The 13,521-nt window shown below is 43.4% G+C and overlaps 2 protein-coding genes across 4 annotated transcripts; one reads left to right on the top strand and one right to left on the bottom strand.

The window, feature by feature from the left end:
* Window positions 1–138: 138 nt before the first annotated feature.
* MED19 (mediator complex subunit 19) lies at window positions 139–5,600 on the bottom strand. Its single transcript, XM_010952386.3, has 5 exons — window positions 5,335–5,600; window positions 2,430–2,686; window positions 2,171–2,267; window positions 1,771–1,865; window positions 139–1,670 (listed from the first exon to the last, which is right to left on the bottom strand). The coding sequence occupies exons 1-5, from the start codon at window positions 5,549–5,551 to the stop codon at window positions 1,602–1,604; spliced, it is 735 nt and encodes a 244-aa protein (XP_010950688.2). The 5' UTR covers window positions 5,552–5,600; the 3' UTR covers window positions 139–1,601.
* A 341-nt stretch (window positions 5,601–5,941) lies between these two features.
* Window positions 5,942–13,499, top strand: TMX2 (thioredoxin related transmembrane protein 2). Of its 3 annotated transcripts, none has more exons than XM_010952385.3 (8): window positions 5,947–6,188; window positions 10,312–10,372; window positions 10,615–10,728; window positions 11,006–11,082; window positions 11,309–11,415; window positions 11,597–11,662; window positions 11,742–11,871; window positions 12,630–13,499. In XM_010952385.3, exons 1-8 carry the CDS (start codon window positions 6,000–6,002, stop codon window positions 12,774–12,776), a joined length of 891 nt encoding a protein of 296 aa, XP_010950687.1. In that variant the 5' UTR covers window positions 5,947–5,999; the 3' UTR covers window positions 12,777–13,499. The 3 variants fall into 3 exon arrangements, with proteins under 3 accessions (XP_045370741.1, XP_010950687.1, XP_074228082.1); XM_074371981.1 differs by lacking the exon at window positions 5,947–6,188 and adding an exon at window positions 6,221–6,364; XM_045514785.2 differs by lacking the exon at window positions 12,630–13,499 and having other exon boundaries at window positions 5,942–6,188; window positions 11,597–11,651; window positions 11,742–11,864.
* The last annotated feature ends 22 nt before the right edge of the window (window positions 13,500–13,521 follow it).

Genomic DNA, 13,521 nt, shown 5'->3' with positions numbered 1-13,521 from the left:
TTGTGTTATTTTGTATGGTCAAGGCAGGGCGAATGATCTCTGGTGGGAAGTTACAAAGAAAACCTTGTAAGATTCTCTGATCCTGGCCCATCTTTAGGCAGGAGTGTAGTGAAAATAACCACTTAAAACAAGAGGCCCTGTTTTTATTTTGGTGATTTAATTAAAATTCTGAAAAAAGTCTCTTGTAACCACCAAAACCTGTCATTTCAAAGCTTAAAGAGCTCCTGACTTTTGACACAATTGTTCCTTAATATGGAATTTTGTCTCTGGAAAATGAAGCTCATTTTGGATGTAGCCAAAGGGGAGCCGGTGGCTGGTCACAGTGTGAAAGCCTGTTAAAGCAGACAGACTGGAGGGATATATGGGCAGCAGTTAATTTGACATCTCATAATGTCTCTCCCATCTGTTGAAAGCAAAAGTCTGTGCCCTAATTTTAAATAGGCATCCTCAGACACCAAATCTCACAAAACTGGACAAAATCTTTTACTTTCACTGTCTACAACTTAAGTATATAAGCCCTTGCTCTGAGGTCCTAGGTTAAAACGAGCTGAATGTATGGTTTTCCACTGCTGATCTAGGAATAACCTTGGCTCATTGCAACAGATTTTAACTGTTCTCTGTCAAACTGAGCTTAAATACAGATTACATCAGCTTGGGTTTTCTCATGGATGCTGCCAGTTAGCTGGCCTGCTGCAAAGACTACAGGGATTTATTTTACATTTTGCTTGTTTAGGCTGCCTTTTTGTTGCTGTCTTAGAAGCTTAGAAATGTTTTCGTATCAGTCAAATAATTTCATTGTCTTAAGGAATGAGGCAGGGCAAAAGATTTTATTATGAGGAGAAGCATTTACCTTTGCCAGAGGTTTATTTAAAAAATTCGTAGGCTTGACCAAGAAGCTACCTTGTTGAAATACCTTGGTGACGGTGGGTGCTTTTTCAGTTGGCTATTCTGTTTCAACACAGAATTCACACAGAAAACAGTTGAGCCCTAACTGGATCAGCTCCTTCAGATGAAGCCTGAAGATCACCCAGGTACTTGGTTAACATGAGCAGTGTTCTGTGTCTGCTGTGGAGAGGTATCAGCAAGCCCTGCCTCATGTTTAGACCATGCTGCCCAGTCTCATTTTGGCTGTTTCCCTGCCTGCTGATGAGATAAATGTAATACAAGACCCAAATCCCCTCAGATCTTAGCATGCCTTGGCTTAAATCCTGACTCTCATAGAAAGGCACTTACCTCTTAACAGGCAGCCACGTTTCAGCCAGTTAGATAAATGCAATTTTAAGAAAATTAAAAATCCTAACATACCAGATAAAGTCCTAAATCAGATAAAAGTCCTAAATCAGACGAACTGCACAAAAGAGATGAAAAGAAAGCTTCCTGGGAGAGGAAGGGATGTCCATGAGAAAGCAAACGGCTGAGCCTTACAAAAGCAGGGCCCTTCTCTCTTACAATGTGTTCATCTTAACCAAGCACAGCAGGAGCTGGCTTCTGTCCCAGCAGCAGCGGACGCTCCGGAGGCAGTGACCAAGAGCCGCGAGGGCAGCTTTTGTCAGCAGGTTCAGTACAGCAGGAAGGTCATTCTGGCAGAGTCACTGGTTCTGTTAGCGGAGGCTGCTGCTGCTGCTGGCCTGAGAGCTGCCCATGCCCGGGTGGTCTGGACTGTGTCGGTTCTGGGGAAGACAAAGGAAGAGTAAGAGGACAAGACTCCACCAAGGCCAGGGGTGAGATAGGGAAAAGTCACTGGGGTACAGCCACGGGCCCCTTCCCTACCTTCTTTTTCTTCTTCTCTTTCTTCTTCCTTTTCCGTTCAGGATCCTCTTCTTTTTTCTTCTTCTTCTTTTTGTGATCTGAGTCAGACGGTGTTTCTGCAGGAGACACGAGGTGCCTATCACCTGTAGAGCTCAAATTCCCCACTGATGGAACTCTGAAGACTAGAGGAAAACCCCTAGACCAGGGCAACTGCTTTTCTTCAATGACCAGAGATTCTGAGGCACTGCTCAAGCCCCTGTCCCAAGTTCCTACTTGCCCTGCAGACCCCATTATGTCAGTTCTTTCAGGAGAATTTGGGAGTCCAGGGCTCGTAGGGAACTTAATTGGGTTTTTAACTGAGGAAGGTCCAACCAGATTCAGGATGTCCGGTTTCCTGGCTTTGAATAGAAGCGCTTCTTACCTGGGGGGACAGGATCCTGGGTACGGCTCTGTTTGTGCTTGTGCTTATTCTTCTTCTTGGGAGGCTGAATATGCATCAGACGACACTGCTCCGGCAACTGAAGGAACCAAAGGAAGGTCCAGGTGAGAAGAGGAAGTCCCCGGCTCCCATCATCTGTTCTGCTCAGTACGTCTGTTCTGAACAGACGTGGACAGAAAAACCACCTCCATGCCTTTCAGGCCTCCCCATTTGTCTCCTTCCTCCCGAAGAGGGGACTCACCGGACCAGTATGGAGGCGGAAGCCAGCCAGCATGGTCCCTGTGATAGGATTAAAAGAGCCACCGAGAATAGGGGGCTTCTCGATGAGGGAGCGGAGGCTGCTGTTGTCATGGGAACCAGGCAGATCAATCATCCCTGGCAGGTCAGGCAGGAAGTTACTTAGCTTCTCCTTCACTTTCTTCCCACAGAATTTATTATAGGCCTGTTCCAGGTTGTAGTGTGTGATCAGATTAGTGCTGCCTGTCAGCTCTGTGCTGCCTAGAGGATACAGGGAGAAAAATAATAAAATTAGTCCCAAGAGTTGAGCATTTTTTTTAAGTCATTGACCCAGAAGGGAAAGTTAAAGAACTATATTTTAACTTAAATAAGGAATCTTTCAAGTGATAAATTAAAAAAATATATATTTAAAAAAATAGGAAATAGCAAAAGTAAACAACAGAAACACTAGAAGTATAATACTGCAGAATGGTAGGTTGGAAGGAGGAGAAGGAAAAATAGGCAAAAATTCAAATAGGGCAGAGGTGGGAACTGCTCTGACCCAATGAAGGAGACACTCCCCTCCGACTAACCAGAGTAGTAACTTACACGATGCTTATACTCCATGCTAAACACTGTTCTGTGTTCCATAAATGTACTAGTGAGAAATTACACTCTTGGCCATGACATGACCAGCATAACAACCTCACAGCTCAGCTACAACCAAGCTTAGGGCCAAATATGACCCTCTGGCCTGGGTGTCTTGCTTCTCCCCACCACTTTTTTTAAACTAGCAAGAAACACTAATCACCTCTACAGAGGTGATTTACAAGAGATTTTTCTAGCTACTGCTGCCTAACTTTTGTTACCACCATCTTTATTCTTCCTAATAATACGAATATGATGCTTTGCCAAGAAGAGATGTTTGATTAGTTGGGCAACTAGAATTCTAACCCTAGCTGTCTTCTATGCCTCAGTTTCCTCTTATCTATAGAACAGGGTAAAAGCTATCTGAAGTACACTTAATTTTTTTCAGGGTTCAAATGAAAACATATTGAAAAATATAAAGTACTATATAAATGGAAGGCATTATTAGCATAAATATTTCATGGCTGACTTTTTTCCAAAGAATACGAACTTATTAGTAATCTAACTAGGATCCAGTGGCAAGGGTAGAAATATCTAGCCTACAATTTCATGTATAGTTATGATGAACACTCAGGGTACAAATGACAAAAGTGACTTTTTTATAACCATTCACTTGAGAAAAACTCAGATTCCGAACTATGAGCCCACTGAGGGCAGAGAAAATGTCTTGCTCATTCGTGTATCACTGGTCCTCAACACAGTACACACACTTCACACGCAACATTCAATGAACAAGGTGTTTTTTCCTCCATACCTACAGACCTTACCCCTGTTCTTGCCCTTGTCTTCCAATGCCAGATGTCTCAGAAGAGTGGTCCACTTGAATGGCAGGAGACTCAGTGCCACGGTACTTCTCCTCATAACATGGCACTGCCTCCTGCCATTTTGGTATCCTGATTTTTCCCCCTCTGTCAGTTCCCTTTCTAGATGATTATACTCAAGGCTCAGGTGAGAGGGCACTCTGTGCTTTTTCTAAATTCTTTAACTTAAGGGTCCATCCAACTTTCTGTTTTGACCATCAGTTCTATTAAGATAATTTATAAATTTCTCTCCTCGGGCCTCACTCCTCTCCTGAAAACTAATCTTCCACTGCCAGCATCCTCTTAGTTCATTCATTGCAGATTCAGTTTTTCTTTTAACTTCAAATCTTCCCCACCTCATTCATCGTTCCTCTATTTAAACATGTGGCACACACATTCTCCAGATATCTTTAGAAGCAGTATTCAGTTCAGATATCTCAATGGTTTGCTATTCCCTTAGGAAAAAGCTTAAATTCCTTTGACTGGCACTTGTGGTTAAACACTTCTTACTGTAATTTACCTCTGGGGCCTAACCAAGCCCTATTCCCCTATACAAAATTTTTGATCCATCCAAAGGGGAATCCATCATCTGAAAAAAATACCCCTCACACTGTTTCCTTAAAAAAATTTCTTTTAGGAAAACTGACCTAATTATCGGAAAAGTCTTCCTAATTTTCTTCACCATGTTAAGTACTGCGTGCTAACAAATTGCACTACTGGGCTCCCTAATTTTCTTCACCAATATGAATTTTGGCGCTTAAATTTTAGCTTTAAAGTTACCTACTCAGAGGGCTTCTCTAATCACTCTAGCTAAAGGAGTTCTGCTGCCTCAATTCTTTATCATGTTTTCTCTTTGCAGACATAACCACTCTCTGACATTCTCTTGTTTGTTACTCTTTGCCTCCTCCATTAGGCATGTAAACTCCCCAAAGGCAAGGATCTTGTCAGTCTTATTCACAGTTGCATCTTCAGCATTTAGAACAGTGCTTGGTACATAGCAGGTGCTCAAAAAAAAAAAAAAAAGATTTTTGAATGAAAGAATCTGGTTCAATTCTAATCACCTCTTTAAACTGATGAGGAAATGCCGAGGCCCAGAGAAGGGAGGAAGGCAACAAGCTCCAAACTCCAAACAGATTTGGAAGTAAAATCTTAGGTCTGCAGAGATGTTGAATCAAGGCTTTCAAGTTCCATACTCAAACCCTGGGTAATTTTTTGGAAGCCATAAACCAATGTCAGGGACAGGGGCATGATACGGAGTGAAAGGTAGTCACGGAGATCCATTCTCTTCCCATCCCTAATCCATCTCAAGAATTTCTATCATCCCTTTGGTTGTGAATTTCAGAGCCCCTCGGACTTAGAGCTCGGAAATCCCGGCAAGCGTTGCCTGGGTTACTCCTCACCTAAGCCAGCGGGCTAAGAGCCACGCCCATCCCCTTCTTGCTATGATCTGATTGGCTGGCTTTGGCCAGGCCTCGTACTCACCTGGTAGTTCCCGCATTAGGTAGAAGGGGCCACAACCTGCCGCTGACTTGTCAGCGCCGGGAGCGGCCGTGGCCGCGGTGGGGGGCGGGGCCGTGCCTGGACCCCCGCCCGGAGGAGGAGGCGGCGGGGGTGGAGGCTTTCCAGGTCCGAAGCCGAGTGCGGTTGGGGGCGGCGGTGGGTCAGCCTGAGCTCCGAAAAGCGCCGTAAAATTCTCCATCGTCCCCTCCGCCCCAGCGCTGTCCCGGTGTCTGGCGTTGGTGATTTTCATTGGTCAATCTTTTCACTGGGTACCGCCCTCTTCTTCCAGGAGCCGCTTACCATTGGATTGCCTCGGGCTCTGCCTACCTTCTTCCGGCAACTACTTCCGTCGCTTTATGAGAACGTTCCGGAAGTGCTGTCTAACTGTATTAAATTCTCATATCTCTGCTCGCCACAGTGCATATCCAATAAAATGACTTAGGTGGATAAACGACAGCTAGATTAACCAATAAAGTATCAAATCCCCTTTTTTCAGTTCTGACCTGCCATGGAAGCCAATAAGAGATCTACTTCCGGGTCTAGAGGCGGTGCACCTGAGACTAGGCCCAATGGAAGCCTCTGTGTTGGGAGAGGCGGGGCCAGACCTACGACGCTGATGAGCGGCCGGCGCCGCAGGGGCCGAAAAGATGGCGGTCCTGGCACCTTTAATTGCTCTTGTGTATTCGGTGCCGCGACTTTCACGATGGCTGGCCCGACCTTACTACCTTCTGTCAGCCTTGCTTTCTGTTGCCTTCCTACTCGTGAGGAAGCTGCCCCCTGTCTGCGACAGTCTCCCCACGCAGCGCGAAGACGGTAACCCGTGTGACTTCGACTGGGTGAGCGAACCCCGCCTTGGGACCCCGCGACCTTGACTGTCCCTGCCCCTGCGTTTGCTTCCGGAGCCCCAAGTTTCGCCTTTTTGAGAACACCTGAGGTTCCGAGCCTGTAGCGAACCTAACAGACTAAGGAGTGTAGGGCCTGGACCGTCATCGGCCTAAACTTCGTGTTTAAGGTGGGAAAACAGCCGGTTAGCCTGCCCGACAGCCCGGGTCTTCTGACTCTTGAGTGCAGGGTCCTTTCCATCTCGCCATTCATACTCGTCAACAGTCCTACCCAAACGACACATGTACACTGTTTTACGGAGCTGCTCGTTATGTAAAGCCTCTTGAGGAACCAGTGAAAAAAAAACAGACAAGTAGTCGTATTCCCGTTTTATTGATGAAGAAATTGATCTCGTCGTGGTTAGGTGACTTGCCCAAGATCACACAACTAGTGACTGGCTAGGACTTGAAACCACTCTCCTGGCCATGGTACCAGCACATTCTAATCAGCCATTTCTTAATTCAATTAATATTCCAGAGTGAGCACTGTATGCTAGGCACTATGCTGCATCGTGAGAATGTAAAAATGGATAAAATTGTGAGGCCTACTGAAATGGAATTATAAAAAAACACGTTGTAAAGAAATATATCTCACGCCTCTTGCGGTACTTCCTGAGTAGAAGTGGAGTGACCACCCTGAAAAATAGGCTGAAGCTCTACGCCCTCTGCTGTATAGTCGCATCTGTGTTCTGAGGAAGGAGGGTCACCCTGAGTTTTTGTCTTTTTTCCCAAGCCCCAACATGAGCCTTAGCCTTTAACAGAATCCATTCCCTTGCTTTTATTCTCCATCCCTGTTCACTCTTTCATACTTCCTCTGTCCTTTCCCAGACAGTGTTATTTATTCACTCAAATGTAGCTATGCTACTTCAAAAGATCCTACTTCTATCTGATATTCTATACCACTTTAAAATGGGACTCAAACATAAGTGGATAGTAACACAGATTTTAATAAAAGTGGGAACCGTTTATACAATTAATTTCTCTTTTATGCTCTTCTAATACTGTAAGGAAAATATTGTAAGACTTTATATTATTATGCTGTTAGAAAAAAATTTTTTTTAATTACTTAGGGTTCGTAGCCAATGTTCATTTTCTTGGAGTATCTGTTTTGCTGATTTACCTTGGTGATTGGGAAGTTAAGATATTAAGATAAATAGTGTTTTCAATAACAATTCAAAATTTCAGTGGCTTAACAGAATAAGTTTATTTCTACTTTATTAGGTAATAGGAAAGAATCAAGCATTTTGCTTTTCCTGTATATATTGTCAGAGTAACCGAATAATTGATACGGGAATGTTGATTTCCTGCTAAAAGATTTTGAGCTAATATATGCAGAAGGAATAGCATTTAAAAATCATGTAGCATCCCCTGATGAAATAATACATCTATGCAATGATCATCTAAAACCATCAGTTGAAAGGTTGATATGTCCTCTGGAGTGATTCAGTGGGGAGTACCTCGTACCTCTTATAATATATTCTTGGCAGGAGGTTTGGATCTCATTGTATTCAAACCTCTAGATTTCATTACCACTTTGCAAGAAATACGAGAAATAGAGGATCATCATTGTCAGAACATGTACCATGAGTATGCAGGCAGCCAAATCCAAGAAAGCCAGAAAGTTGACAGTACAAATGGTCCAATGTTTTCAACAGATGAATGGTGTGGGGTTAAAAGGAAGAGCAGGTATCCTTTAGAGAATAAGGAAGACCAAAGGAACATATCAGCCAAACGCAGTTTGTGGATCTTGCTTGCTCGTTCCTAATTTGAACAAACAACTGTACAAAGTTGTACAAAATCTAATACTTGTTCTTACCCTCTGAATTTGAATAAGGACCAGGTATTAGATAACAGTAAGGAGTTATTGTTAATTTTGTTTGGTATGATAATATGTTTGTTTTTATAAAGCAATGCTTATCTGTAAGAAGTACACACAGAAGTATTTACAAGTGAAATGGTATAGTTGGAATTTGCTCTAAGTTTCTCCAGCAAAAGAAATGGGTAACTCAGATGAAATGGAACCATACTGGCAAAATATTACTATTGAAGCTGAGTAACGGGTCCGTTACGGTATTGTAGGGGACAGGAAAATATTTTTCCCTTGACCTTTCTGAGGTCTTGCCTGAGACCCCTGTAATAAAAGACAGACTAAAGGCAATTAAAAGACAACCAAGTTTATTAACATGTATACCTTGTATACATGGGAGATAACCCAGGGAACAATAACTCAAAGGGTGGCTTAGAACTCCCGCTTATGTAGTATCTTCAACAAAGAACAATACATTTGTGGAGCAGTGACAGAACAAAAGAAAGCAGTTTTAGGCTTCCAAGAGCAGAATACTGTGGAAAGGTAAACTAATGGCAGATAAAGACTAGTTTGTTACGTAGATTCCTCTGGTGCTGTCTCCAGGCTGATATGGTCTAAAGTTATCTCCTTGATTAATTTTGTCCTTGGTAGAGAAGGTTGGAGGAACCACTTTGAAATTTTATGTCCTACTTTTAGACAAATAGTGGGAGGGCATGGTGCTTTTCTTTATCTACTTCTAATTTGCCTTCAGGCTTAAAATAATCCTTATGCCAGAGTGGCATATTTTGGGGGTGACATATTCTGCTATTCTTCAGTATCCTCTCTACTTTTGTGTATGTTTGAAAATTTCCTTAATAAAAGGTTTAAAAACAATAAATAAACAAGCAGAACCACCAAAGGGGTTCTGATTTATATAGATATTCTGGAACCCAGTCTTATTTCTGTCTTTAGCCAATGGCTTTAAGGTCATCCCAGCATCATCCTGCAAGCAGATGAAGAAAAAGCTGGGTAACGAGGGCATACCCTTTCTCAACTGCCTGGGCACAGAAATGGCACGTTACTTTCAGTCACATTCCACTTAGCAGTACTAGTCACACAGTTCTACCTAGCTGCGTGGAGACTGAGGAAGTCTAGTTGCAGTATGCCCAGGAGGAAAAGGAAATATGGTTTGGCGTATACATGGCCAGTCTTTGTCACAGACCCATTCTCTAGAGTATATTCCTTTTAGTCCTACCTTTGATCTCCCGAATGGCCACGTTTTAAAAATTTATCTTTCCACAATTACAAGAGTCAATTCTAATCCAGTTTCATTCTTGGAAGCTCTTCCTAATTTCTGTTCAGATGTAATATTTAGTAAGGTCTGTTACATTCCCAACCCCCTACTTTACATGTCCATATCTAACTCCAGTCAGGCTTTTTATTGGCGATTGAGGCTGAGAACCTAGGTCCCTGACTGTTAACTGTAAATCGAAGTTGATTAGTTCTGTCTGAAATAATGATTTGGGTCCTTGTAGTATAAACAGAAAGATATGGAAGGCCTTAGACCATTCAGTCTGTGGTTGGCCCTCCTCCCATGCTTTCTCTCACCAGGTGCTTATTCTTCATTGCAGTCTTTACTCTTTGAAATTATCTTGTTTGTTTTCTTTGTCATGTTTATTTTGTGTCTCACTTGTTCACATGGAGCTTACATTCTAGAAGATGAGAAAGAACTATAAGCCAAGGGTACTGAAAAGGACCTGTGAGAGCTTTGAAAGGGCTCCTTCACCTCTCAAATTATATTAAAGGTGCATGGATTAACACTATGAATATTAGGTAGAGAAGAATGATTTAACTTAAAACCAAACAAATGAAATATGTTGTATTAATGGAGTATTACTAAGAAAGTTTCCCTGGAAAAGTTTTATTTTACCAAGGTCATACCGAGTTGCTTGTAATATCTTACAGTTTTACACCATATACTTTATACAGCTTTGTCATACCCATTGTCTTGTTTAATCCCCACAACAGCATTTTGAAATAGATATTGTTCAGTCAAGGAAATCAAAGCTCAGAGGTTAAGTGCTTTGCTGAAAGGCACCATCCAGCCTGTGCAGGAGTAGAACCTGAAGCTCTCTGACTGCTGTTTTCCCCACGACACCTTAGCTGACTCCACTTATTTCTCTGTTGTTACTGTTCCCCATTTGGATCTCTGCTGGTTTTTATTACCAGCCTGGGTCCTTTGCTCACACAAGTCATTTCTGTTGATGGCATTCCTGTCACTTTCTGTTCCAGAGAGAAGTGGAGATCCTGATGTTTCTCAGTGCCATTGTGATGATGAAGAACCGCAGGTCCAGTAAGTGTAGCCTGCTTCTCAGTCTCTCAGGGTAGGCCTAATGACCTCCAAGGTGCTTTCGTTCATGTTATGAGAGGGGTATTGTTTATAAACTTGTCCCTCATTTCATGCCAAGGCTGAATTTGATCTTGGACTTTTAGCCCCTTCCCCCCTTCCATTTCAAAGTACTCCAGGGAGAGGGGCAAATAATAGGACACAGGACCCTGCAGCCCAGCCTGACCTGTGACATCTTTGTGTTTCAGTCACTGTGGAGCAACATATAGGCAACATCTTCATGTTTAGTAAAGTGGCCAATGCAATTCTTTTCTTCCGCCTGGATATTCGCATGGGCCTGCTTTACATCACACTCTGCATAGGTAAGGAGACTGTAAGACTTTTTTGTGGGAACCGAATTCTAACCCCAAACCACATTCCCCATACCCTTCTTCCACATCTTGTACCTGATTAATCATGTGTGTGGCTCAACTGGTAAGAATTTATGGAGATTTTATTTTAAGAGGAAGGGGGTGTGTCAGTGGTCTACGTATGCCCACAAAATGCACTCTTTGGTGCTTGAAATCTTTGAGTTGGTTTGAAAGTAAATCCCTTTCCCAAGGCCTTATGTTTCCTCTGACACCTTTTTTCTGTGTTTAGTGTTCCTGATGACATGCAAACCCCCCCTGTACATGGGCCCTGAGTACATCAAGTACTTCAATGATAAAACCATTGATGTGAGTGCTCTTCCTCCCTTCTGTTTCTTGGGTCCCTTGTGGGTTGATTTTGTAGTTGTGCTCTCTTCTCAGTAGGAGGAACAACAGTGCTTCAGAACTGTGGTTCATTTTGGGATCTAGGGGAGAGAGGTGTGGGGAAGCCAGGATGAGGAATTAGATGCTAAGGTCTGAATCTTTCCAGTAGCCTGTGTGATCCAGTTCACTGTTTCTTCTCTGTGTGTGGCAGGAAGAGCTGGAGCGGGACAAGAGGGTCACTTGGATTGTGGAGTTCTTTGCCAATTGGTCTAATGACTGCCAATCATTTGCCCCTATCTACGCTGACCTCTCCCTTAAGTGAGTAGTACAAAGGGAGGGATGATGGAAATTGTACCTTCCCCTCCCATAGTTATTGGCCTTGAGTTTTTGCACATTGCAGCCAAAGACACTCCTATCCCCAACCCCTAACATCTGTACTTCTACTTTTGTTGACTCATTCCCTCTTCTTTCACTATGTTAAGTAATATATTCTTCTCAGGTACAACTGTGCAGGGCTAAATTTTGGGAAGGTGGACGTTGGACGCTACACTGATGTTAGTACACGGTAGGTAAAGGCCTGGGCAGGGAATCACTTTGAGTGATGTATACAGGTGCATTTACTGAGTACCTTCTGGGCCCTGTAGGTACAAAGTAAGCACGTCACCCCTCACCAAGCAGCTCCCTACCCTGATCCTGTTCCAAGGTGGCAAGGAGGTCATGCGGCGGCCACAGATTGACAAGAAAGGACGAGCTGTCTCTTGGACTTTCTCTGAGGTATAAAAGAGTAGTTTGGAGAAGGGTGTAGAACAGTGGATGAGTTTTGGAGCCCAACCTGTGTTTGATTCCTAGTTTGGCTACTTGCGCACAGGCTTTGAGAGTGTGGACTAGTTATTAGACCTCATTTGTGAATTCATTTAGCAAATTTGTATTACATTTCTACCACCTACCAGACTTGTTAGTATGGGGGAACAATTATTAGTGAAGATTCAGTCTCAGTGGCTCTTGTATCTACAGTCTACAGGCCTTAGGTTCCTTAGCAGTAAGTTGGAGACAGGAGCACTTGGCTCACAGGCTGTTTTGCAGATTACATTAAATAATGTAGCTGTAATTTTTGGCACAGTGTTTGGCACATAATAGGTACTTAAACATTGGTTGACTTTTCCATGTACCCAAAAAAGGAGAGCTAGGTCAGAGTAGATTCCTGACCTTTGCTTCCTCCTTTCCTAGACTGTGTCTAAATACAGTCGGCCCTTGAACAGATGGGTTTGAACTATGCAGGTCTGCTCATGTGGATTTTCTTCAATAGTAAATACAGTGCTATACGATCCATATGGTTGGCTGAATCCACATATGCAGAACCATGGATTTGAAGGAACTGGGATACAGAAGGCTGACTATAAGTTACTGGTGGATTTTTGACGGCGAGAGTTGGTGACCCTAACCACAGCATTGTTCAAGGGTCAGCTGTGCTTCCCAGACTCTGAACTCTCTCTTCCAATCTGAACCCTGATGTGTTCATCTCTTTGGCACAGGAGAATGTGATCCGAGAATTCAACTTGAATGAGCTATATCAACGGGCCAAGAAGCTATCAAAGGCTGGAGATAATATCCCCGAGGAGCAGCCTGTGGCCCCAGTGCCTACTGCAGTGCCAGATGAGGAGAGCAAGAAGGACAAATAGGATCCCTGCCTTCAGTGCTTCCTCTCCTGTGGATCCCAGCGCCTCTGAGGCCCTGCCCTTTCTGTAACCACAAGCCTTGCCTGAGGCCTTGGCCTTTTATTTATATTTCGTTGTTTGGCTATGCCTAGGTAGGGCAGGGTATTGCTTCTGATTTTTAAGAGGCATTCAGGGAAATGACAGGTACCCTCCAGGAAGGCCTCCACTTCTCTGGCCTGCTCCTTTACTGGAGGGAGAGCAAGATCTTACATGGTACGGGGGAAATGCTTTCCCTCCAAGCTTGGGCCAGTGTTTCAGCTGCTGTGTGCCACTCACAGATCTCCACCACGCTCTGGTTTCGTTATTCCTTAGTGGCCCTACACAGCCTACTTAGATTAGGTTAAACCCTAATATAAAATGCCCAGATGCAGAGTTAGTGCTGAGATTTTTTTTCCCTCAAGGACCCTTGTTTCTCCAGGCCCTTCTGGCTTGGTCTGTGCCCTGCATTAAAAAGTATAAGCCTAACTGTTATTGGTCCCAAGGAGAAACCTCTAACCAGAGTTTTCTCATAGAACATAGTCTTGAATAATCTCTCTACTTTATGGAGACTGGGAGGAAGGGAAATAGACCTTTCAGACTTACCTTGTGTGGTGGGACCTACAGGGTTAGAGTTCTTTTACCCTCCTTGCTACTCCCTACACCCAGTTGATCGTTTTCCATAATAAAGGGACTGGCATTTACTTTTGATTGCGCCTTTGTGTGTTATTCT

The sequence above is a fragment of the Camelus bactrianus genome, chromosome 10 (genome assembly GCF_048773025.1).
Source record: "Camelus bactrianus isolate YW-2024 breed Bactrian camel chromosome 10, ASM4877302v1, whole genome shotgun sequence".
NCBI classification, from domain to species: domain Eukaryota; kingdom Metazoa; phylum Chordata; class Mammalia; order Artiodactyla; family Camelidae; genus Camelus; species Camelus bactrianus.
Note: the sequence above shows the minus strand (reverse complement) of the source record. Positions and strands in the feature narration are given on the sequence as shown.